The sequence below is a fragment of the Crinia signifera genome, chromosome 1 (genome assembly GCF_055691185.1).
Source record: "Crinia signifera chromosome 1, ASM5569118v1, whole genome shotgun sequence".
NCBI classification, from domain to species: Eukaryota; Metazoa; Chordata; class Amphibia; order Anura; family Myobatrachidae; genus Crinia; species Crinia signifera.
The window spans coordinates 101,714,788-101,739,549 of record NC_139217.1 but is presented as its reverse complement, the minus strand read 5'-3'; the positions used below and the strand labels follow the sequence as shown (position 1 = coordinate 101,739,549).

At 41.8% G+C, this 24,762-nt stretch overlaps 1 protein-coding gene across 3 annotated transcripts in view; it reads left to right on the top strand.

The window, feature by feature from the left end:
- The window catches only part of CEP44 (centrosomal protein 44), a 57,081-nt gene extending 33,028 nt beyond the window's left edge, over window positions 1-24,053 (top strand). The window contains exons 5-11 of one of the 3 annotated variants that reach the window (XM_083170834.1): window positions 2,529-2,636; window positions 4,428-4,571; window positions 8,700-8,906; window positions 17,371-17,446; window positions 19,063-19,190; window positions 19,689-19,726; window positions 22,552-24,053. In XM_083170834.1, coding sequence (XP_083026960.1) covers window positions 2,529-2,636; window positions 4,428-4,571; window positions 8,700-8,906; window positions 17,371-17,446; window positions 19,063-19,190; window positions 19,689-19,726; window positions 22,552-22,597 — 747 coding nt within the window. In that variant the 3' untranslated portion in view covers window positions 22,598-24,053. The remainder of the gene's footprint in view (window positions 1-2,528; window positions 2,637-4,427; window positions 4,572-8,699; window positions 8,907-17,370; window positions 17,447-19,062; window positions 19,191-19,688; window positions 19,727-22,551) is intronic. The other 2 variants (XM_083170833.1, XM_083170838.1) reach the window with 2 other exon arrangements.
- The last annotated feature ends 709 nt before the right edge of the window (window positions 24,054-24,762 follow it).

Sequence of the window (24,762 nt, the reverse complement as noted above, 5' to 3'; positions counted from 1 at the left end):
TTAGGAGTTTTTATTTTATTAACTTTTACACTAGCTAGGTAGGCACAGTGTGAGGATTCACATTGAATCCTCACACTGAAAGCGCAGCAGGAGCTGACAGAAGCGCGTCCTGTCAGCTCACTGCGCACAGGGGAGACGCTGTCTGGTCTCCCTGTGCGGCGCTTACAGCTTCTATTAAGAAGCTACCTGGGCTCCGGAGCGCTCTGAAACCGGCTTCATGCTAGGTGGGGATCATGGGGGACAGGTGCTCCATGATGGCTGCGGCCATTTTCTGCGGAGCTTACACACTGACCTCCTGTGTGAGAGGACAGCAGTGTGTTACAGGCATGTTCTAAGTGGTCCCCAGCAGAGGGGGAGACACTGGAACTTGGAAATCCTGCAGTGGGAGCAGCTGTCTGGGGGTGGTTGGCGCCAAGAAGCCAAGGACCCCGCAGCAGCAGGGACTTGGTCTCTTCCCTCACTCTGTTTGGCGCCATTCGGAAGACGCTTGCAGCGGAGCTGAACTGGCTGACAGATCCTGGCAGTGTGATTGGATTTCCTGGGCATCGTTTTCCCCACTACTGAAAGCTTCAGACAGAGAAGTGACTGTTGTGCATTGGCTCTGTATTTAACGCCTGTACATCTTGCACTGTGACTGTGTTACCTTTTGCATCATGTCTGAGCAACAGTCTGTGGCTTTTGGGTCAGGGAGCCCTTAATGCTTTGTGCGCTTGTAGTGTGTGTACACGAAAATTTGCCCCTGAACAGATGGCCATGGGGGGCTTGTGTGTTACTTGCACTAGTGTGAGACCCATGGGCAGTGGACCCCAGAGGGTAGAGCAATCAGAACCTGCGTGGGCCAGTGCCCTGGGCAGGTCTGTAAATGCCTTAGTGCAATTGCTGGACAGGCAGAGTGATATGCTGCTATCTTCCCCTAGACCTATGTCATCATCTCAGCAGTCCTCTGGCTCCTTGCCTCTGACCCAAGCAGATCCTGGGCTCCTTCAGGTCATGCAGGATACTGCAAAAGGGATCAGCAGATTTAATGATTTGCTTGACAGATTTGATAGTGATAATGTGGGGACTCCTAAGAGGTCTTATTCAGTGCCTTTGCTTGCTGTTGAATCTGGAGAGGAGGGAGAGTGCACAGACATTCCCTGGGATCAGGGTGATGATTCTGAGGATTCCTCTGCCTCAGGGGTGGAGGATTTGATTACTGCTGTAAAACAGGCTTTGAATTTGTCTGTGGAGAATAAGACTCCTGCAAAAGGAGTATTTAAATGGCAGCGTAAGGAAACTGTTACCTTCCCTGCTGATTAAGGTTTACAGGATTTGCTGGAAGGGGCTTGGAAAATGCCCGATTAAAAGGCTTCAGATGCCTAAGAGCTATTTAAGTCTGTACCCCATGCCTGAGGCTCATGCGGACCTCTGGAAAAAAAAGTTCCAGTGGTGGATGCTTCCGTGGCACGGCTTTCTAAAGCCACTGTGCTACCTGTCCAGGGGAGTGCAGCCTTTAAGGACCCCGTAGACAAGAAGCTTGAAGGTAACCTCAAGTCTATTTTTGAAGGGGTGGGTTTCACTTTACGCCCTCTTATAGCATCAGCATGGGTCTCCAAGGCCATGATTGTTTGGGCCAGTGACTTCTGTACTATTTTACCTGCTGACCCATGTGTGTTACTGCTAGCTGAGAATTTGAAAGCAGCTGCGGAGTATGTGCTTGAGGCGGAGGAGGAAGTACTCAAAATGGCTTCCAGAGTATCCACGGTGTCCGTCAATGCCAGGAGAGTATATCAGTGAGCGTTCTGATCATTTAGCGATCAGCGATGCATAGCGATGTGCTGCTGAGCGGGCTGTCAGGGCCACTGTTCTCCATGAGGACACTGACCCTGGCAATTTAAATAGATTTCTCCACCATCCTCGATATTATCGCCGGGGTGATAGTGACGCATGGGGCTGTGCATTGCTATGCCCCTACACAAAGAGCAATGCAGGGGTATTTCTAAGCAATCTAGTAAGATCGCTTAGAAAATACCCCTTCATAGCTACATTTGTAGGACCCATAAGTTGCATGCTGGTACATTTACTCTAAAGCATGCTGTATACAAGCCTTTTGTGTCCCTTAACAGCTCACTAGCTGCTATAAATTTTATTTGCATTGTTTAATTATCTATTTATAAAGATATTAATACAGTGTTTTGCGTGCATGAACTTGGACCTGATCTGCATTTCCCAGTTATGCACCACTGGACTTTCACCTTTTTTCTCCTAAAGCTTTTTTCCCGATCATTGATGGTTCATGTGTCCACTGTTACTGCAAAGAATAAATCTCTTTTGTTGTCTTTGCTAGAAGTTTCCAGACTTTCCTGTCTTGTAAAACCTACACCATGGCCATTCCAAGTAGATTTATTTCTAAAGATATCCTACTGTAATTGTAGATGTTGGGATTTCATTGTTACTGTAATTTAAATAAGAACATTTGTAGAGCTTGTGTGTTTTTATTTCCCCATTCAGTAAATGGCAGGTGGCTTTCTACTTTTTGTTTTTAAAAGGCTAAATTACAACCAATTAAGAAAATGGTTTCTGTTAAAGATAAATGTGAAGCATTTTATCCTGAGGAGTCTTGTGTGCAGTCAATGAAAACGGAAAAGCTCAGCCAAGTAAGTAGCATGTTCAACTCTTGTCTTGAAGCCACACATACAGACCTCCCTAGAAAACTGGTCTCCTCTGTGAGGCCTTGCAAGATAAACTGGTATTTCAGTGTGTGTCTGCTTCATGTCAACACCATCCAGCTAAGATGTTCCTTTCTTTTATATTCACCTGTACATAGTTGATGTAGCCATTTGTGACTGGAATAATATTCAGCCTAGGAGTAATACTGTATTTAGACAAACAAAAGAAGAAAAAAACATTTGGGGGAATACTATGTTGCCTGTAAGTGGCAATTAAAATGTTACATTTTAATGGATATGCTCTAAAAATTATTTCTCCAGAACTCTGAGTCCTATTAAAATTTATTGATGGGAAAAATATTATGGCAAATAAGTGATTTATAGCTTAACTATAGATAAATTACCATTTGGCCAATACCCGATGGCGGATTGCAGAAAGGGATATGATGAAATAGTCTTTTTATGAAAATGACGGTCCCAGCACACTGACTTTCAAATTCAAAAGGATTCGGGAATAATCAAACCGTGTTGGGCCAGGCTAGTACCTGGATGGGAGACCACCAGGGAATACTAGGGTATCGTAATTTTCCAGCCTTAAAAAGACCCTAATCCGTCAACACCTGGGCTATTAAGCACCTTCTAGGAACATATTTGATGGCTATCAAGGCTGACCTATGATTCAGGTATCTGCGACAGGATCCCCTGAATTGATTGGGAGTTAAACAAAATATAGGATGGTCTTCTAAAAAAAACTCCTATAAACATTGCTAATAGAGTACAAGCTGCCAGCTAGATTATTGATTTATCTATAGCTTAGTTGCTAAAAATAAATCTAATATAGAAATCTGTTAATTTACTGTTATTTGCCACTGAAAGATTTCTGGAGATTCCATTAGTACAGTCAGGTTTAGCTGATTTAAAAGGCTAAACCCCACCTAATGACCGTAATCCGTGCGATTGAAAAGTATCAATTGAATATTGCCTGCGATCTCCCACTAGTTTAGAAGGGTTATCAAGGGGCAATAAATATATGGAACCCCCATTACCACCTAGTAGCTGGACTTGCTCCTATACTGTAAATAATAAGCCCCTCTAGCATGGTTTGCATCCTGCTTTTGTTTATTGCACAATGCATACTTTCATACCATCCTACAGTATAACGTGTCTCATTATCTACTGGGTAACCCATCTTAACTCCTTTAATTTGTATTTTCTTTAACTACTAGGGATTTAACTTTTTATTGGCATGTATAATTTAGTTTTTTTTACTAAATTTAAACTAAAACCAAACCTACTGTACAGGGTGAAAATAAACCTTAAGCCCCGTACACACGGTGCGATTCTAGCAAGAATCGCCGGCGATGTGGTCGCTGAGCGACCATATCTTCGTGCACACAGGGCAACTGTCCCGGGAGTGCTCTTCCGAGACCGGCCCTGCAATGGGCAATGCGCTCCTGAGACCAGCTGCTTTCCCCAGCAGTATATCCTTTTCAAAAAGGAGAAAAGGAGACACTGAGCAATATATTGCCAGCAATCATGTTACTCATTACTCATACACAGGAGAAAATGTGATTTCTATATTAGATTTATTTTTTGTTTAGAATTTTTATGACATTTTGTTTATCATCTTGAAAACATTTGTTTAGTAACCGGTTACCTTTTGATTGTGCTTGTTTTGCCTTCCATGATTTTACACGGCCCACTTCCTTTTTATGTAATTTTATTTGCTATATCCATTATGTATATAGGTATCGGTTTCATATTTATTTTTTGTTCTAGATAAAATCCCTTGTGGAACGTCACACAGGTAGAGATCTGGATCTTCCATCTTTTCCTCCAGCAAATGAAAACTTTGGGTCTCAGACAAAAAATGTTTGTGGGTCAAATCCGGATGTGGAAAGTCAATGTGAGAAAGTGGTAAGAGTGGGTAACTATATTAATTTACATAGCTACAAGAGAATAAAATAAAATCTGTCCTTTTTAAAACATGCATCCATGCATCTTATCTACTGAGAACACTTGATATACTCTGTTCATGGATTCACTCGAGTGCAGGGAACGTCCATTGGCACTCACCGTTGGGCATGGCATTGTAAATAAATGAATATCTTTAAAAGCTGAACTGTAAAGGCCCATACACACTTAACGATTTTCAGCTGAAAATCGCTCAAAACAGCCGTTTTGAGCGATTTTCAGATGAAAATCTTTCAGTGTATATGGGCCACAGACTGAAGATCAGCGATGATGCGCGCTCCCGCATCATCGCTGAAAAGATCCCACGTCGGCTGGTTTGACCAGCATGTCTAGCGATGATGGCTGGTATCTGAGCCATCATCGCTTTGTGTGTACGCTCACCTCTGCCTCCGGGCTGAAAGATGATAGACTTTCAGCCCGGCTTCTGTCCTCTCCCCGCCCCCGGATCTAGCCGCAGCAGCAGTGTCTGTGTGCTCCCTCCCCCTTCTTTTTTTTTACTACACGGAGCAGGGAGGAGGAAAAGTTCTGCAGCACAGCAGTAAGTACCACTGCCACCAATGTTTATATACTGTATACTTTAGATGCCCACTGCCACCAATGTGTATATATCTATGTACAGCATATGCCCACTGCCACCAATGTTTACATATATAAACATTGGTGGCAGTGGGCATATACTGTACATATATACAGTATATGCCACTGCCACCAATGTTTATGTGAAGAATATATCCACTGCCACCAATGTTTATATATACATTTAGATGCCCACTGCCACCAATGTGTTTAAATATACAGTATATGCCCACTGCCACCAATTCTTATATATGTGAATTATATGCCACCAATGTTTACTTATAAAAACATTGGTGGCAGTGGGCATATACTGTACATATATACAGTATATGCCACTGCCACCAATGCTTATATATGTGCAGTACAGTATATGCCCATGCCCACTGCCACCAATGTTTATATTTTTATATGCATACTGCCACCAATTTATTTATTTATTTATTTAAATGGCGATATATATGCTGCTGGCAACACTGTTATCGCTGACACTGTCCAACAATGTTTATTAACCCCTTGAGTGGTAGGTTTTGCTGGGGCAGGACAAACCTGTCAGGGCAGGTTTGTCCTGCCCCAGCAAAACCCACCACAGTTGGAAGCCCCCGTCCCTCACCTCTGCTCCGGCGCTTCCCTGCCGCCACTGTCCCCGCTGCCTTAGCCGCCGGCCTGTCACATTCAGCAGTGACGTCGGTGGCAGGCTGGGGGATGTTTGCCGCGGCTCGGGAGGACTCGGGTTCCTGAACACTCCCGAGTCCCCCCGAACATCCCCGAGCCTGCCGCCAACGTCACTGCTACTAAAAGTATGGCGGCAGGCGGCAAGGGGAGCGGGGTTAGAAGAGCTCCGGCGTGCGATCGCCGGAGCACAGGTGATGGGAGGGTTGGGGAAATGAGGGGGGGGGGCTCTAGAGGTGCTGCGCCAGTGGTGTACACCTGGACACCACTGGCGTGCACCTATTTCATATTTGTGGTATGCCCGGAAATTTTCCGGGACAGCCAGCTGCGGCAGCGCAGCTGAGCCCGATAAATTTCCGGGCATACCATTCAAGGGGTTAATATTGGCAGCCTGCGCCAGCAATATACTGTAGATATATAATATACATTTAAATAAATACATTGGTGGTCAGTGAGTATTTAAATAAATATACATTGCTGGCAGTGGGTATATAAATATATAAACATTGGTGGGCAGTGGTGGCGGTAAGGTATACATTGCTAGCATGCGCCAGCAACATATATGTTACCGCCAACACTGCCCACCAATGTTTATTGGCCCATTGCCCACATTGGTGGCAGTGGGTATATAAATATATAAACATTGGTGGGCAGTGGTGGTGGTAATGTATACTTTGCTAGCCTGCGCCAGCATATTGCATGTATAGTTATAAGATTATAACAATTAAATATGGACAGCATTAATTAACTGAATAAAATGTCCCCTGCTCCCATGCTTGGAATCTAAACCCCACCCATTATGTAAATAGCCTTTTATATGAAAGATTTTCAGCAAAGTCTTTCGCTTCCTGAAAATCTCTTGCTCTTTGGGGAAAATAGTTCAGTGTGTACGAACTACTTTGGGGAAAGATATATCTATAGGCCCATACACACTTGACGATTTTCACCTGAAAATCGTTCAAAACAGCCGTTTTGAGCGATTTTCAATTGAAAATTGCCTAGTGTGTATGCCCCACAGATTGCCTCCTAGCGATGATGCGCGCTCCCGCATCATCGCTAGCGAGGTCCCACGTCGGCTGGTTTTACCAGCATGCCAGCGATGATGGATGGTTTTTTATCCATCATCGCTGTATGTGTACGCTGCACGGGCTGAAAGATTAACCACTTTCAGCCCTTGTGCCGCCCCGCCGCCTCCCCCTGCTCCCTCCCACCTCCCCCTGCTCCCAGCACGGAGACGGAGCAGGGGGGAAAAGACACACTGCCAGCAGCCGCAGCAAGCCTGCCGCCACGCAGCAGCTCTCGGTCCCCCCTGTCACCTTGACCTGTCCTCCTCTCAGCACTCGGTGCCGGCGGCAAAGTGCTCCGAAGTGTCCCCCTGCTGACGCAGCTTCACTGCCACCAATGCAAGGTGTCCCAATATATATATATATATATATATATATATATATATATATATATATATATATATATATATAACCACTGACACCAATGCAAGGCTTCCTAATATTAATATATATATATATATATCTCTATATATCGATATATCTCTATATATCGATATATAGGTATATATCGATATATAGGTATATATCGATATATAGGTATATATCGATATATAGGTATATATCGATATATAGGTATATATCGATATATAGATATATATCGATATATAGATATATAGATAGATATCGATATATATCGATATATAGATATATATAGATATTTATCGATATATAGATATATATCTAGATATATATCTAGATATATATATATATATATATCTAGATATATATATATGTATATATAGATTCGGTATGGAATCCCGGCGGTCGGAATCCCAACCGCCGAAATCCCAACAAGGGGGGACGTGGATTGCCCCCCCCTTGCGGGCTCGCCACGCAGCGGGCCCGGTGCCTCGCTACGCTCGGCACGCTAATTTATTCTCCCTCTATGGGTGTCGTGGACACCCACGGAGGGAGAAAGTTTCAGGATTTCGGAGGTCGGGATTTTGACCGCCGGGAATCCGACCGCCGGGAAATTAACCGCATTGCATATATATGCCCACCAATGTATATTATAGCGGTAATGGCCAGGGCGGCGTTTACCTGATCGCTGGGCTCCCAATATACGCAGCCCAGCGATCAGTTCTGAATCAGGACCCAAGAACAGAAACGCACTGAAATTAAAGGGCACCTGCTCCCACTCTTGGAATATAAACCCCGCCCATTATGTAAATATCCTTTTATAATGAAAGATTTTCATCAAAGTCTTTCGCCGGCTGAAAATCTCTCGCTCTTTGGTGAAAATAGCTCAGTGTGTACGAACTACTTTGGTGAAAGATATATCTTTCAGAGATTTTGGCAAAGTCTTTTGAAATGAAAATCTTCAAGTGTGTATGGGCCTTAATTGTAAAGACTGTTATAAGCTAATGTCCTGTTGCTCCTAAAAACCATTACGATTGTTATTGTTTTTGCACAACTGCAAAGCCATAGAAACTGACAGAGGGGTTCTAGGGGCTTTTCCGGCTTTTTTTAAATTTTTTTTATATTTTATTATTATTTTTTATTTAAAACAAATTGTCCTGCTTTTTTAAGCTGTTGCTTAATATGTAACCCCATATTTAAAAGTCTGTAACACATTTCTGTTAACAAACAAATATATTTGTTTATCCATGTGTGACTTTTATACCATTTGGACATAGTTGTTCTTGACTATAATTGTGATGACAGAATGATGATGACAAGCTGTTATGGTGTTTCCTTGTTCATTTGATATTCAAATTATTTTTTTGTGCGGCGTAAATGTAAAGTGGCTGTTTTTTTTTCATTGTAGGTAATAGAAGACCCCCAGATAGATTTATTGAAAGCACAGGTTGCCGAATGTCAAGAAAAAATTGCAAGGCTAGACTGGATGGAGGACAGACTGCAGGCACTGGAGACGAGTATGAAAGGGAAAATAATTATTGATGAGGTCGACTGGAATAACCTCATCAGTCGCGTTCTTCTTTTGGAAACCGACCGCTTGTTGCAATCTAAAAAGGTCTGTAGATTAGAATACAGCTAAATATGCTGAAACGCCATTATTTCCCTTCCGTAATTCTGCCAGACCCCGTTTCATGCACAGAGCAGGCAGGGAGTTGTGACTGCCACCTCTTTGCCTATTGTCTTGCATATTGTCCGTATTCTGGGACCTGGGCACGCTCACCATAAACTTCTATCTACTCCTTCCCGCCATGCCATACTCCCAATCATTGCTTTGTGAGGGGATTTATCACACATGATTAAAGCTGTCAGGAAGGCTCTGGGATTATAAAACAGACGGAAAGAATTGTGGGTTACTGAATGGTAATCTCTGCAGGCAGACTTGGTAACACCTTCATAGAAACACCTGTAAAAAGCATATGATCATACCTTCATCTGTAAGTATTCCCATTAGACAAATACAAGGAGCAAAGTGAGGTTAACATACATTTTATAGTTATTAAGAGTATACATAGATCTTTTCAAATAAAAATAAAGCATGTTATAAGGGGGTTTCGGCTAAGCCCATCCAGTCCTTTGTTCCGTGCGAAGCTGCAGATCCTGCCTGCAGGTAACCGTAGTGGTACCAACTGGAGCATTCACCCCATTTGCCATAATTGTCGGCAGATTTGGGCGGCTCTGGCACATATGCCCACTTCATCATCCACAGGTGCAAACACTGCATTATGATGGCGACTGTCGCCAGCACAGGCTGTAAATGCTCTGATTTTTCTTTGTTGCTCGTTTTGCTCGAGTTGAAGTTACAGCAGATTGATGCAAATCTGTTTTTCTAAGCAAACTGAATCAGAGTACATGCTTTGCATAAACCTGGTAGTACGTATGTACTATTGGTGCCAGCTTGTGCCTATCTTGTTATAATTGCTAGTTGTGATTTTGCATCTAAGCACACATTTTATTTGTCAAAGTTCCCTTAACTTTGTTAATGAATAAATGGTTCATGGTCCAAAGATTAAAATTGTACAGCAGTTTTCCCTGTTCTAAATATTAACCCCTTCCCGACATTTGACGTACATTTACGTCATGGTCGGGAAGCACTTCCCGACACATGGCGTAAATGTACGTCATGGATTTAAACTGTCACCGCGTCTATAGACGCGGTGACAGTTTCAACATGTCTGCTGTCCCTGACAGCAGACATGTCCGTGCATGCCCAGGGGGGGCTGCGATGCCGCCCCCCCGTCGGCGATCGCTGTGATTGGCTGTTCAGTGTGAACAGCCATTCACAGCGTTTTCCTGTGTCACCGGCGAATAACGTTCGCCGGTGACACGGGATCAGAGGTGATTGGTGCTGTAAAGTACAGCACCAATCACCGCGGGGTGTAAGGGTGACACTGGTGTCACCCCACCTCACCCCGCCCGCCCCCAAAGGCCGTGATTGGTCCGTCGGACCGACGGACCAATCACAGCCAAGGAGGGGGATTTAAACTAACGGTGACTGCACTGCAGACGCCATTCCGGTCTGGAATAGCGTGCAGTGCGGTCACCGTACCCCCCTGCCGCCATACTGACCAGAACCTTGCTCCATACTTGCTCCATACTTACCTGATCGCTGCTTCATCACTGCTTCCTGGATCCTGTTGCTACTTGTGCCTTCCTGTGAAATTGTGCTGCTGCAGTGTACTAGCGAGATAGATAGAGAGAGATAGAGAGAGATAGAGAGAGATAGAGAGATAGAGAGAGATAGAGAGAGATAGAGAGAGAGATAGTGTCAGAGAGTGCTATATTTTGTGCTGCTGCAGTGTGATATAGTTATAGATAGAGAGAGAGAGATAGAGAGAGAGAGATAGATAGAGAGGCCTAGTGACAGAGTGCTATATTTTGTGCTGCTGCAGTGTGATAGTTATAGAGAGATAGAGAGAGAGAGATAGTGACAGATTGTGCTATATATTTTTTATATAACTGACTGCTGCCCCCTCCCTTTGTGCTGATCAGTATAAATTAACTGATCAGCAACTTTTTGGGGGCGCAGGTTTTTTTTTATATATAGATATACCTGTCAGTGCTGCTGCTGCAGTGTCATAGAGTGATAGATAGTGAGAGATAGAGAGATAGAGAGAGATAGTGACAGAGAGTGATAGAGAGTGCTAAATTTTGTGTCTGCTGCCCCCGCCTTTTGTGCTGATCACTATATCTGAGGTGATCAGCAACTTTTTTGGGGGTACAGAGGTTTTTTTTTTTATATATATACCTGTCAGTTGCACCAAAGGTTGTGCACCTGCTGCACCTCACTGGTAATCAGTGTCGCATCACTGATCACCTTTTTTTTTTGTGTGTGTGCTGTGGGGTCTTTTTTAAATTTTTTTTTTACACACACTGTGATTTTGTGGGTGTCCTGTGGCCGCTGTGCGCTGATCAGTGACGTACATCACTGATCATCTTTTTCGGCACAGGGTTGATCTATTTTTTTTTTTTTTGATCAAATTCCTGTTGCCTTTGAGCGCTGTTCAGTGACAGACGTTACTGACCAACATCTGTGCTCAATTTTTGGCGCAGGACCTTTTTTTTTTTTTTTTACCCCTTCAATTTTTTATTTTTAACCCCTTCATTTTTTTTTTTTTTATTGGTATAAAGTATTTTTTTTTTTTCTGCACTACATACACACTACATACCCCCCGGATTGAAATAAAGTTTGTACCCCCCCCTACACTATACACGTGTTGAAACATTTCACTACCAGTAACACAAAAATAAAAATGGCATCCCAAATGTCCTCCCAAATGTCCTCCCAGTCATCCAGGAGAATGTATTCAGTGGAGGAGGCATATGCCATGCTTGCTTCTGACTCTGACACAGCCAGTGATGCAAGCGGGGAATTTGAAGGATTTGCCTTAAGCTCCTCTTCCTCCTCTGGTGATGAGGGACCCCCTCAAAGACGCCCCCGTAGAGCAGCTGAGACCCCCCCCCCAATAATTGATCTCGTATGGACCCCACCACCAGACAATTTTGAGCCCCAGGTTCCTGAGTTTTTGGCCATGCCAGGAATCCAATTTGATTCCACAGGTCTCAGAGAAATTGACTTTTTCAAATTATTTTTCTCTGATGATTTTATAAATTTAATGGTGGACCAAACTAATTTATATGCCCAGCAGTTTATTGCTCAAAACCCCACGTCATCATTTGCTAGGTGGACCCCTGTAGATGCAGTAGAGATGATGACGTTTTGGGGTCTGGTGTTTCATATGGGCATAGTAAAAAAGCCAGAAATTAGGCAATATTGGAGTACAGATGTTCTGTACAGTACTCCATTTTACCGTATGGCCATGACCCGGACTCGATTTGAATTCTTAAATTTATACATTACACCGATAATGCACAGTGCCCACCCAGAGATGATCCCACCTTTGACCGGCTATTCAAAGTCAGGCCGGTCATTGATCATTTCAGTGCCAAATTTGAAGAGGTGTACATCCCTGAAAAATTTATTCGTATCGACGAGTCCCTTATACATTTTAAAGGAAGGGTTAAATTCCGCCAGTACCTTCCCAGTAAGAGGGCAAGGTATGGCATAAAAATGTATAAACTGTGTGAAAGCACCTCAGGGTACACCCACAGGTTTAGGGTTTATGAAGGGAAGGATTCAAGAATTGAACCGCCAGAATGCCCCCCCTCCCTCGTAGGTGTTAGTGGGAAAATTGTCTGGGATTTAGTGCACCCCTTCCTGGATAAAGGTTATCACCTCTATGTGGATAACTTTTACACCAGCATCCCCCTGTTTAAGGCCCTTGGTTCAAGAGGTACAGCAGCTTGCGGTACTGTGCGCAAGAACCAAAGAGGCCTCCCAAAAACGCACATTGCCCAAGTAATGAGAAGGGGTGAAAGCAGGGGAATATGCAACGAAAATATGTTGTTGGTCAAATATAAGGACAAGAGGGATGTCCTTATACTGACAACAATTCACGGAGACAGTACCACCTCCATCCCTGTACGAGGTACCAGTACCCACACCTCCAAACCTAATTGTATCCTGGATTACAATAGGTACATGGGCAGAGTTGATCTTTCAGATCAGGTACTGAAGCCGTACAGTGCCCTGCGGAAAACAAAAATCTGGTACAAGAAGGTGGCCGTGTATATCATCCAGATGGCACTGTATAACGCTTACGTGCTATTCCGTTCTACCGGCCAGAGGGGGACATTTATGCACTTTCAAGAGGAAGTCATAAAGGGCCTAATATTTGGGAACCAGCAGGCAGAGGGCCCCAGTACTTCTAGTACTGGTCCCCGTATTGTACCAGGGCAGCATTTTCCTGATGAAATCCCCTCCACTGGAAAAAAGGGCAGGACACAAAAAAGGTGCAAAGTTTGCTATAAAAAGGGAATAAGAAAGCAAACTATTTTCCAGTGTGACACTTGCCCCGACAAACCCGGCCTATGTATAAAGGAGTGTTTTAAAATATACCACACATCTATGGAATATTAGGTTCATAATTTCACCGTGCTTCGGGGGTCTTGCTAATGCCACATAGCACCCACCATTCATTCCACCAGAATCTGAGCCGCAAAATCCAAAAATCACTCCTTCCCTTCTGAGTCCTGCCATGCACCCAACTGGTATTTTTTGGTCACATGTGAGGCATTGCCGTACTTGGGAGAAATTGGGGCACAGATTTTGGGGTGCTTTTTCTCCTTCATTCCTTGTGAAAATGAAAAATTTTGAGCCAGAACTGCATTTTTGTGTAAAAAAATGTAATTTTTCATGTTCACTGCCCACTTGTATCAAAATTGGTGAAACCCCTGGGGGTTTGAAATGTACACTATACCCCTAGATGAATTCCCTGAGGGGTGTAGTTTGCAAAATGGGGTGACTTGTGGGGGGGTTCCACTGTATTGGTGCAACATAGCACCCACCATTCATTCCACCAAAATCTGTGCTGCAAAATCCAAAAATCACTCCTTCCCTTCTGAGTCCTGCCATGCACCCAACTGGTACTTTTTGGTCACATGTGAGGCATTGCCGTACTTGGGAGAAATTGGGGCACATATTTTGGGGTGCTTTGTCTCCTTCATACCTTGTGAAAATTAAAAATTTTGAGCCAGAACTGCATTTTTGTGTAAAAAAATGTAATTTTTCATGTTCACTGCCCACTTGTATCAAAATTGGTGAAACCCCTGGGGGTTTGAAATGTACACTATACCCCTAGATGAATTCCCTGAGGGGTGTAGTTTGCAAAATGGGGTCACTTGTGGGGGGGTTCCACTGTATTGGTGCTTTGGGGGTCTTGCTAATGCGACATAGCACCCACCATCATTCCACCAGAATTTGTGCTGCAAAATCCAAATATCACTCCTTCCCTTCTGAGTCCTGCCACTTTTTGGTCACACATGAGGCATTGCCGTACTCGGGAGAAATTGGGGCACAGATTTTGGGGTGCTTTGTCTCCTTCATACCTTCTGAAAATGAAAAATTTTGAGCCAGAACTGCATTTTTGTGTAAAAAAATGTAATTTTTCATTTTCACTGCCCACTTGTATCAAAATTGGTGAAACCCCTGGGGGTTTGAAATGTACACTATACCCCTAGATGAATTCCCTGAGGGGTGTAGTTTGCAAAATGGGGTCACTTGTGGGGGGGTTCCACTGTCTTGGTGCTTGGGGGGTCTTGCTAATGCGACATAGCACCCACCAAAATTCCACCAGAATCTGAGCTGTAAAATCCAAAAATCACTCCTTCCCTTCTGAGTCCTGCCATGCACCCAACTGGTATTTTTTGGTCACATGTGAGGCATTGCCGTACTCGGGAGAAATTGGGGCACAGATTTTGGGGTGCTTTTTCTCCTTCATTCCTTGTGAAAATGAAAAATTTTGAGCCAGAACTGCATTTTTGTGTAAAAAAATGTAATTTTTCATGTTCACTGCCCACTTGTATCAAAATTGGTGAAACCCCTGGGGGTTTGAAATGTACACTATACCCCTAGATGAATTCCCTGAGGGGTGTCGTTTGCAAAATGGGGTCACTTGTGGGGGGGTTCCACTGTATTGGTGCTTGGGGGGTCTTGCTAATGCGACATAGCACCCACCAAAATACCACCAGAATCTGAGCTGCAAAATCCAAAAATCACTCCTTCCCTTCTGAGTCCTGCCATGCACCCAACTGGTATTTTTTGGTCACATGTGAGGCATTGCCGTACTCGGGAGAAATTGGGGCACAGATTTTGGGGTGCTTTTTCTCCTTCATTCCTTGTGAAAATGAAAAATATTGAGCCAGAACTGCATTTTTGTGTAAAAAAATGTAATTTTTTCATGTTCACTGCCCACTTGTATCAAAATTGGTGAAACCCCTGGGGGTTTGAAATGTACACTATACCCCTAGATGAATTCCCTGAGGGGTGTAGTTTGCAAAATGGGGTCACTTGTGGGGGGGTTCCACTGTATTGGTGCAACATAGCACCCACCATTCATTCCACCAAAATCTGTGCTGCAAAATCCAAAAATCACTCCTTCCCTTCTGAGTCCTGCCATGCACCCAACTGGTACTTTTTGGTCACATGTGAGGCATTGCCGTACTCGGGAGAAATTGGGGCACAGATTTTGGGGTGCTTTTTCTCCTTCATACCTTCTGAAAATGAAAAATTTTGAGCCAGAACTGCATTTTTGTGTAAAAAAATGTATTTTTTCATTTTCACTGCCCACTTGTATCAAAATTGGTGAAACCCCTGGGGGTTTAAAATGTACACTATACCCCTAGATGAATTCCCTGAGGGGTGTAGTTTGCAAAATGGGGTCACTTGTGGGGGGGTTCCACTGTATTGGTGCTTGGGGGGTCTTGCTAATGCGACATAGCACCCACCAAAATTCCACCAGAATCTGAGCTGCAAAATCCAAAAATCACTCCTTCCCTTCTGAGTCCTGCCATGCACCCAACTGGTATTTTTTGGTCACATGTGAGGCATTGCCGTACTCGGTAGAAATTGGGGCACAGATTTTGGGGGGCTTTTTCTCCTTCATTCCTTGTGAAAATGAAAAATTTTGAGCCAGAACTGCATTTTTGTGTAAAAAATTTAATTTTTCATTTTCACTGCCCAGTTGGACCACAATTGGTGAAACCCCTGGGGGTTTGAAATGTACACTATACCCCTAGATGAATTCCCTGAGGGGTGTAGTTTGCAAAATGGGGTCACTTGTGGGGGGGTTCCTAAATTTTAGCATCTTATGGTGCCTAGAAACCTACATGGTGCCTAAAAAATAATCTCATAAAAAGGAGGCTCCAAAATCAAGTAGGTGCTCCTTCTATTATGAAGCCTGTGGTTTGGTCAACGTGCACACTAGGGCCACATATAGGATATTTATGAAAACAAAAGATTTGGGGGAATCAATTTTTAGTCACATTTCTCTAGTAAAATGTACTGTGTTCCTTAGAAAAATGTATTAAAATTGCAAATCTGCAAAAAAAAATGAAATTTTGAAATTTCACCTACACTTTGTTTTAATTCCTGTGAAACACCTAAAGGGTTAACAAACTTCCAAAATGCTGTTTTGAATACTGTGAGGGGTGCAGTTTTTGAAATGGCATCATTTATGGGGGTGTCTCACATACAAGTCCCTCAAAGTCACATCAGAACTGAACTGGTCCCTAAAAAAATCAGTGTTTGAAATTTTCTTGAAAATTTGAGAATTTGCTATTCATATTGTAAGCCTCCTAGTGTCCAAAAAAATTAAAAGGAAGTTGAAATAATGATGGAAACATAAAGTAGACATATGGTCTATGTTAGTTATTAACTATTTTGAGTGGTAAGATTATTTGTCTCACAAGCAGAAAATTTAACATTTTGCAAATCGCTAAATTTTCCATTTTTTCACGACATTTTGGTATTTTTCACAAAAAAACACAGACTGTATCGACCCAAATTTACCACTAATTTGAAGTACAATGTGTCACGAAAAAACAATCTCAAAATCACTGGGATAAGTAAAAGCAAAAAAAAGTTATCCCCACTTAAGTGAGACATGTCAGATTTGAAAAAAAGGGCTCTGTCAGGAACGCAAAAACTAGCTCTGTCAGGAAGGGGTTAATATTTGTTGTATGGGAATTATACATTATTATTGTCACTAGTGGATTCCATAAATGCTTTCTCTGTAATCTGTGGTGTGTTAAGATTAGCACTGCCTGCAGAGTAGTCTCTACCATTCGCTAGATTCATTTTAATTGGAAATGAACTCTCTCTCTCTCTCTCTCTCTCTCTCTCTCTCTCTCTCTCTCTCTCTCTCTCTCTCTCTCTCTCTCTCATATATATGTGCCTAGTGGATATTTCAAATTAAAACTGAATTTTTTTTTGCTATAATAATAGTAAATATAAAAAATGCATGAATATCTAATATGTAAATATATCTTCTTCTCAGCAGAGCAGTTGCCACTTCTCAAACAATTATGACAGATCGCTTCTACCAAAAAAAACAAAAAAAACTTTTTTGTAACATTCCACAATTTATTTACTTTTTCCACATTTTTTTTTCTTCTGTTTCCAGAAAGATTTGACATCCGAGTTCACCTCCATAAGTGAGGAACGAACATCAAGCAGAATGACAAATGACATTTCACCAGGTGAGTAGTGTAATTTATTTTATTTTTTGCTGGATTCATTTTTTAATTTGCCTTTCCTGAATAATATTCCTGAGCATTTTTGCACTAGTGAACTATAAAGCAGTTTGTCGTTGGCATCCATTTTATTTTAGATTTTAACATCTGTTAGTTGAAGAGAGTACAATAAATTGAAAATAATTAAAATCACTACTTTTTTCATTTTTACACAACATTTAAAAAGAAAAACACTTCAAAATTGCAAAAAAATTGCAAACCTACACTATTGTATGTGTATTTGTTTTTCTTTATTTCTTTATTTTTTTCTCTTGTAATAAACATTTAATATTTAAAAAAAAAAAAAATCAAGCATCGGGTGACATTTATAAGCCTGTGTGGAAATCTAGCTGTATTTTGGTTTTGCTATGTAAATGCTGCTTTAAATAAATGGGGACACCGGCACCAAGTCCTGTACATCCTGCAGCTCACAGACTGTAAAATTTCACTAATTGCTTGACTTAAATGAACTGCTCACACACTTCAATCCGACATCTATCCAATTTCCTTTGAAATCTAGAACACCCCTGATTATGGGCAAACACAGAATGATTAAGAAACGATCAGAGGGTTTAATCAATCCCTCAGTGTGGCCATGATCAGGGGTGTTCGGGGTCTGCCACACCGCAGAGCTCTCACTCTGTCCCTGAACCTCCTCACTCCGCTGACGAACCTCCGAACTCCGCACCCCCGCCTTTGGCAGACAGAGAGAAAGGCCAGCGGCAGGCATGAGATTTCACATGAATAGGACGGCAGCTGATAGGCTGTGTGTGTGTGTGTGTCTCTCTGTCTGTCTCTGTCTTTCTCAATCTCCGGGATTGTGTGAGGTAGTACTGATGTGAGTGGATACATCTAAAAGGGCATGTTCTTCCCACATCCGCATGATGAGCGGAATATTGATTTTTATTTTCTTAATATCAAACTGTATGAGGGGACTAAATTTAATTGTCCATTATATATTTTGCCAGTATTTCCAATATATATATGTACACACACACACACACTACTGATTTAGATCATTTGGACAATTAAATGATCTATGGTGATTTTATAGTACAGAAGAAAAGTGTGTGTGTGTGTGTGTGTGTTTTCTTAATATATTTAACCTTGGTTTAATATATGGCAGCATGTAGTTCTACTGCCATCTAGTGGTTCAAATAATGAATCCAGTGTTTGTTCAGTCATACATTGAAACCTGGCAACATGTTCAAAATCATAGGATTTAGAATGTGCTAATAAAATCCTAGTTCTCGGATTGTGTTTCAGCTACTTTCATTTCCATAAATATAGTATGCTGAGATTTCAATAGTGTTCTAATGTTTACTTATTAATAGCACCAGTGGTTTTCTTATCTCGAACTATGATCAACTGCACATTCTTGAGATTAGAGGTTTGGATTTCAAGTTGCCTGGGCCACTTGGTATTTCTCTCTGTGTCTATAATTTAACACTGGAAGCTGCAGGAAAACTACAGTTGGACCAGTCGCAGTAGTGATTTCATGTAAACAGTATAATGTGCCCAGTAAATCAAGTGGCGTGATAGTTATGCCTGTAAATAGACATAGATTTTTTTCCTCCCTTTAGATTTAAACTTCAAGACAGATATTCCAGAGAAGAATCGCCAGTCTTCTGGATACAGTTCTCTGCTATCTGCAGACGCATCTCCCATAGCTATTGACATAAATTACAGGAACGTCACAGAAGACTCAACAGTAAGTAAAATAGGCAAATGGTTCACGGAATTCCATTCCAGGGTCAAAGAACAAGTAAGCATTACTGCTGATAAATGTTATCCAAACTGTACTGGTCTGCATGTTAATTGACACTAATGGGCTTGGGCACATTGCTTTAATCAGTGCCTGGGCACATTGTTTTAATCTAAAGACAAATGCCAAACTGCACCTAATCATCGGTAAAATCATCAATGTCTGTGTTTACCGGTTCCTCTGTGTAGTTTCCAGAGCCATGGCGTCCTGTGTTAGCCATTAGCCGTGGTCAGTGGTTCTCAGGACCCCACACAGTTCACGTTTTCCAGGTCACCCGATAGGTGTACTCAGTACTCACTGACCTATTTTAAAAGATCCAGAGGTGGAGCTAATTATTTCACTTGATTCTGTGTGGGGTCCTGAGGACCGACTTTGAGAACCTGTGGCTTAGGTCATACCTTTTGCCTGTATGCTGTAATTGAACAACTGTATTTGTGTTTACAGGAGACCACAAAACAAAGAATGGACAGATTAGCTAAAATGTAAGTAACAGAAAATGTATTTTGTCCATTACAGTGTTGTCTGATATTTCCACTGTGTGTGGCAGGTAGATAGCATGCCATACACTTTATTGTGTTTTTAGGAAATTGGGTAGCCAACATCAACTAGCTATGTACAAATGATGATATTATTCTAGAAATACAGGACTATATTACCTAAGGAATTTATCCACATTTGGCTATCTTATCTTCACGGTATACCAGAGTCAGTCCAGCACATTGGGTAATTGGCTACTGCCAAAAAAAAGTTTCATTTTCTGTAAAGTGCTTCAGAATGTGTGTGCTGTACTGTTAATGCATACCTGCCACCCAATCCCAAAAAAACCAGAGGAGTGGTTCTGGACCATCCCTTAGCAGTGCAGGCGGGCTGCATGCACATTTAAGAATATCCCTCATGGACCAAACAACCACCTTACTAATGTATAGGTATTCACAGATGCAGCACTATGGGAAGCCAAGGGATGCAGCCTGTACAAATCTGAAGTTACATTAATATCCAGTTAGATCCAATGAAACATCCAAGTTTTTACTGTGTATACAATTGGATCTCCTGTAAAATATGAAATATATTTTTTTTATCATGCATAAACACAGAAGGTAGCACACTAGCTTTCAAAGCTTTTTGTTTGAGAGGGCTCGTGTGTTTGTATGTGTGTGTATGTCATATATATATAGATAGATAGATAGATATCTCGAGAACAGACCCTTGTTTCACACCCACAGTTATTAGAATGACTATGTGGAGGCTGCCTTACAAAATCCCTTGTTGGACGGGAGATGGGGAAAACATGGAGTACAATTGTAAGATGGCGCCCCTTGTGTTTGACTTACAATTAGACCAATGTAGCCTTACAAAAATTATTTTTCTCAAAAGCATATATTTATTAAAAAGTCTCATTTTTTTCAAACATCGGTAACAATATTTCCAGATAACAATGAAGTTCTTTGTGGGGTTTTAGACACTTGGAAATACAGATGGGGCAGGCTTCATCCTGGCTGGCGGATCGCCAGAACGTCCCTGCTGGCGATCCGCCAGCAGCCTCGCCATCCATCCAGCAGTATCAGTGCACCGAACCTGTGCTGATACCACTTCTCCATACTCCGATTTCATACATCTACCCCTGGTTCCTTTTATCAGTAAATGGCAGCTGCTCCTGTTTAGAGGCACAATAAGTGACAGGAATTAGTGATTCAGACCATATATTGCATTCAAGTTGGTATGCAGATAGACATTGTTTCAGAACATTGCACTGCTTGTAGAAAAATACTTGCATAAAGCGTTTTATTAAAAAAGAAAAAATATGCAATAAGCCGCACCTATAATGTCACTGATCTTTACATGTAGCAGTACTGTTCATTTGATGCTGAGCAGGTTGTCCATGGTCTGTGTCCCAATGTGGAACCACTTTGAAGAAGAAAATATATAAACTAGAAGAGAAACCTCCTAACCATGCAACTAACAATGCATAAGCCAGGCATGTCCAAAGTCCGGCCCGGGGGCCAATTGCGGCCCGTGCTATCAGTTCAAGCGGCCTCCAGCCAGAAGCGGGTGGAGCATCAGATGCGGGGGACACAGCACTAAAGTTGGGAAGAGATGGAGGGGGCAGTCTAGGGAATATACAGTGAAGGGGCAGGCTTGGGGACATAAAGTGGATGGGGGCAGAGTGGGGGACCATTCTGATGTGATTAATGATTCAAAGAATGTGAGGCTGAATGGTCGGCCCCCCACATTTTCACCTCACCAAAACTGTCGTCGCAAAAAGTTTGGACACCACTGGCATAAGCAATAAGGAGTGGGGGATTTTTCAGATGATACTGCCTACTGTGATTTTTATATTGTCTGCATGCAAGCCATGTGCGTGAGCTATTGAAATAGTTCAGCATGGTGATTAGCGCTTTGATGTTATCTACATGGAATCGCTGATAACGGCATTTTTATCAACACATTCAGCACTGTATATTGTGTTTTTATTTTATTTTTGTTTTAAAACCATTTTCCCTATTTATGTTACTTGCCGATACTGCCCTATGGGTGTGTAGTGTCTTGCACAAGTGTGAACAGAAATACATTGTTTGGAATGAGCCAGTCTAATAAGCTTAGGAATCCAAGTTAAATTTAATTGCAACTACACCGTTTTTAATTAAATAAGAGGTTTAAGATTCCCACCTCCCTGTTCTACACTTTTCAAACATTTTACTGCAGATTTAATTAAAAAATCCATTACACCAAGAATCTTTGTTTCCAGATAATGGGGCTGATGCAGTGTGCGTGTTACATCTGTTCACACTGTGCATGCACACACACTTATATACATGCATGCAGAGAGGGATGCATTATGGAAGCAAATGGAGATGCGGAACATGGGTGTGACGTGACATTCGCATACGAAGATTAAGGGCAGGATCTTTTATCCTTTGAATCAGCAGTTATGTACATATATGCCTGCTATAGGGCATGTGCAAATACATGATGATGACTTAGAGCTATGCTGCCCATGCTGGTCTCTTTTTGAGATCTGTACGGCTCTGATTATGTGTGGAAATGCCCACGCTTTGTTTCCTCGGTCTTGAGTAGGTTGCTTTTGTTTTGCTAGCAGCATAGCATCAGACCCAAGGTAAACTCTTACTATATGTGGGAATCCACCAGAAATGTAATTATAGATATTTGGTTAATTGGTTGCTGCCGTTGGCCAGGTCTTATTAGGTATGTTAATATATAAACTAAACTGCAGTAGATTTAGTAACTGTTTATTTGTGCAAACAGTCCTATAATTGACGTGTTCTCTCTGTTTGTTTTTTCCCTTTAGGCTGGAAGAGACATCGACACTTTTAAAATATTCAAATAGTTCATAGTATTTTGAAATTTCCCATATAAAAATGTAAATGTTTGGAAATATGTGCAATAAAATATTTTTTATGAAAAACCTAGTTTGCAATATTCAGCCTTGTGTCCTTCTGTGGCGATAAGAAATGTTTATTCCAGAGGTCCCAAATATGGTCCTCAAGGCACCCTAATGGTCCAGGTTTGAAGTTTATCCATGCTTGGCCAGAAGTTGACTTAATTAGTACCTCAGTCAATTTGATTTAACCATCTTTGCTGAGCCATGGATATCTCTAAAACTTGGACCATTTGTTTCATGAACCTGACTACATACTCTAATAACTTGCTCAGTGTCTTACCTTTTTTTTCCCTAGAGTGTTTTCAGAGTTTCTCTTAGCTTTGGTTTATGTTCCATACAGACTTCAGTGTAGACTATGTTAGGCTGAGTACACATTAGAGCAGGGGTTGGCTAGACCAATCCTTGAGATCTACCAACAGTTCATGTTTTCCAGACAAACTGGCTCTGTAGACTGTGTCGGCTAGGAAAGAATGCAGCACATGTTTGAAAATGTGAGTTAGTAATTACTGTACCTTTTGCACCAACTAGGTGTTCTGGAAAATATGAACTGTTGGTAGATCTTGAGGACCGGTTTGGCCACCCCGGCACTAGAACAAACATTCCCAACCTTGGTCCTCAAAGCACACTAACTGTGCAGGATTTAGTGATATCCCGGATTTGGCACAGGTGGTTTAATAAAAATAAATGAGGTACCAGTTAAGTCATATGGGCTTAAACATGTATGTCACTAAAACAAGGATTGTTAGTGTGCCCTGAGGACCATGGTTGGGAATGCCTGCACTACAAGATATACAGTTGTGCTTATAAGTTTACATACCCTAGCAAAATTTGTGATTTTCTGGCCATTTATCAGAGAATATGAATGATAACTCACAAACTTTTCTTTCACTTATGGTTAGTGGTTGAGTGAAGCCATTATTGTCAAACAACTGTGATTACTCTTTTTACATCATAATGACAACAGAAACTACCCAAATGACCCTGATCAAAAGTTTACATACCCCAGTTCTTAATACCGTGTATTGCCCGAAGAATGACGAGTAGACCTGGTGCCATGTTTCAGTGTCCATGACGACTGTCGGCATTTGGGACAAAAAATGAGAAAAACCCCATGTCAACCTTTTGATTGTCGACCTACCCCCATGTCGACCTAATGACCCTGTTGACCTAGACTCATGTCGACCTAATGATTGTTGACCAACATGCTGTTGAACTAATGATCCATACCCCTTGTAGGAATGATGTCTCTATACAAATGGTAAACCATTTCATTGTATGTAATATTTATTTTTATATTGATTTTGCTAAATGTTTTTTGAGAGCTGCCAATATATAGTTTCCAGAAATATTGCACCGATCAAGCAATACTCATATCACTGTAGCTCCATGGCAATATGTTGCAAAATAAAACAGAAATATGTTGTAATAAAATTGATGCATTTGAGTATGTTCTGCTTATTCTTTTATTAAAATATAAACCTAAAAATAACATTAGATTCAATTCGTAAAATTGCTATCAACTTTTGTGCACTGCAAGATTCAAAGTGGAGCAAGCTTTTTCAGGTATGAACGTCTGGATAAATAATCACTGATTTGTGCTTTGACTTTGCCATATTGCTCAATATCCTGTTGCACTGTATTCAGAGACCTTAATCTTGCAGACATTATAGGAGCAGATTCCAGTAGATGCAAAGTACTGATACCATGGCAGGTGATATATTTTTCATTATTTTATTTTTTTATACTTGTTTTGATTTATTGTCCCTGCATTTCTTTTTTTTTGCCCAAAAGTGATCGCTCCTTGCTCAGGAAGGAAAGGGTATCGGCAGTCTTAATAGGTGGCTAGGTGTATTGGTACTTGGTGGGAGTGTTTCTGTTAGTGCTCCCAGTCTGGATTCGATGTGCGATGCGATTTATTACCTGTTCATACCCACACTATCCACTACGGCATGGAGTTGATCTTATATAGTGTGGTGAGCTACCGAGCCTGAAGCGTGGCGAGGCGTCACGGATTACTTGTCATGTATTCACTGAGCCCGAAGCGTGGCGAGCGGCCGTGGAATACATGTGAAGTAATCAGTGTCCCCTCACGTGGCTCGCTACGCTCCCCACGCTTTG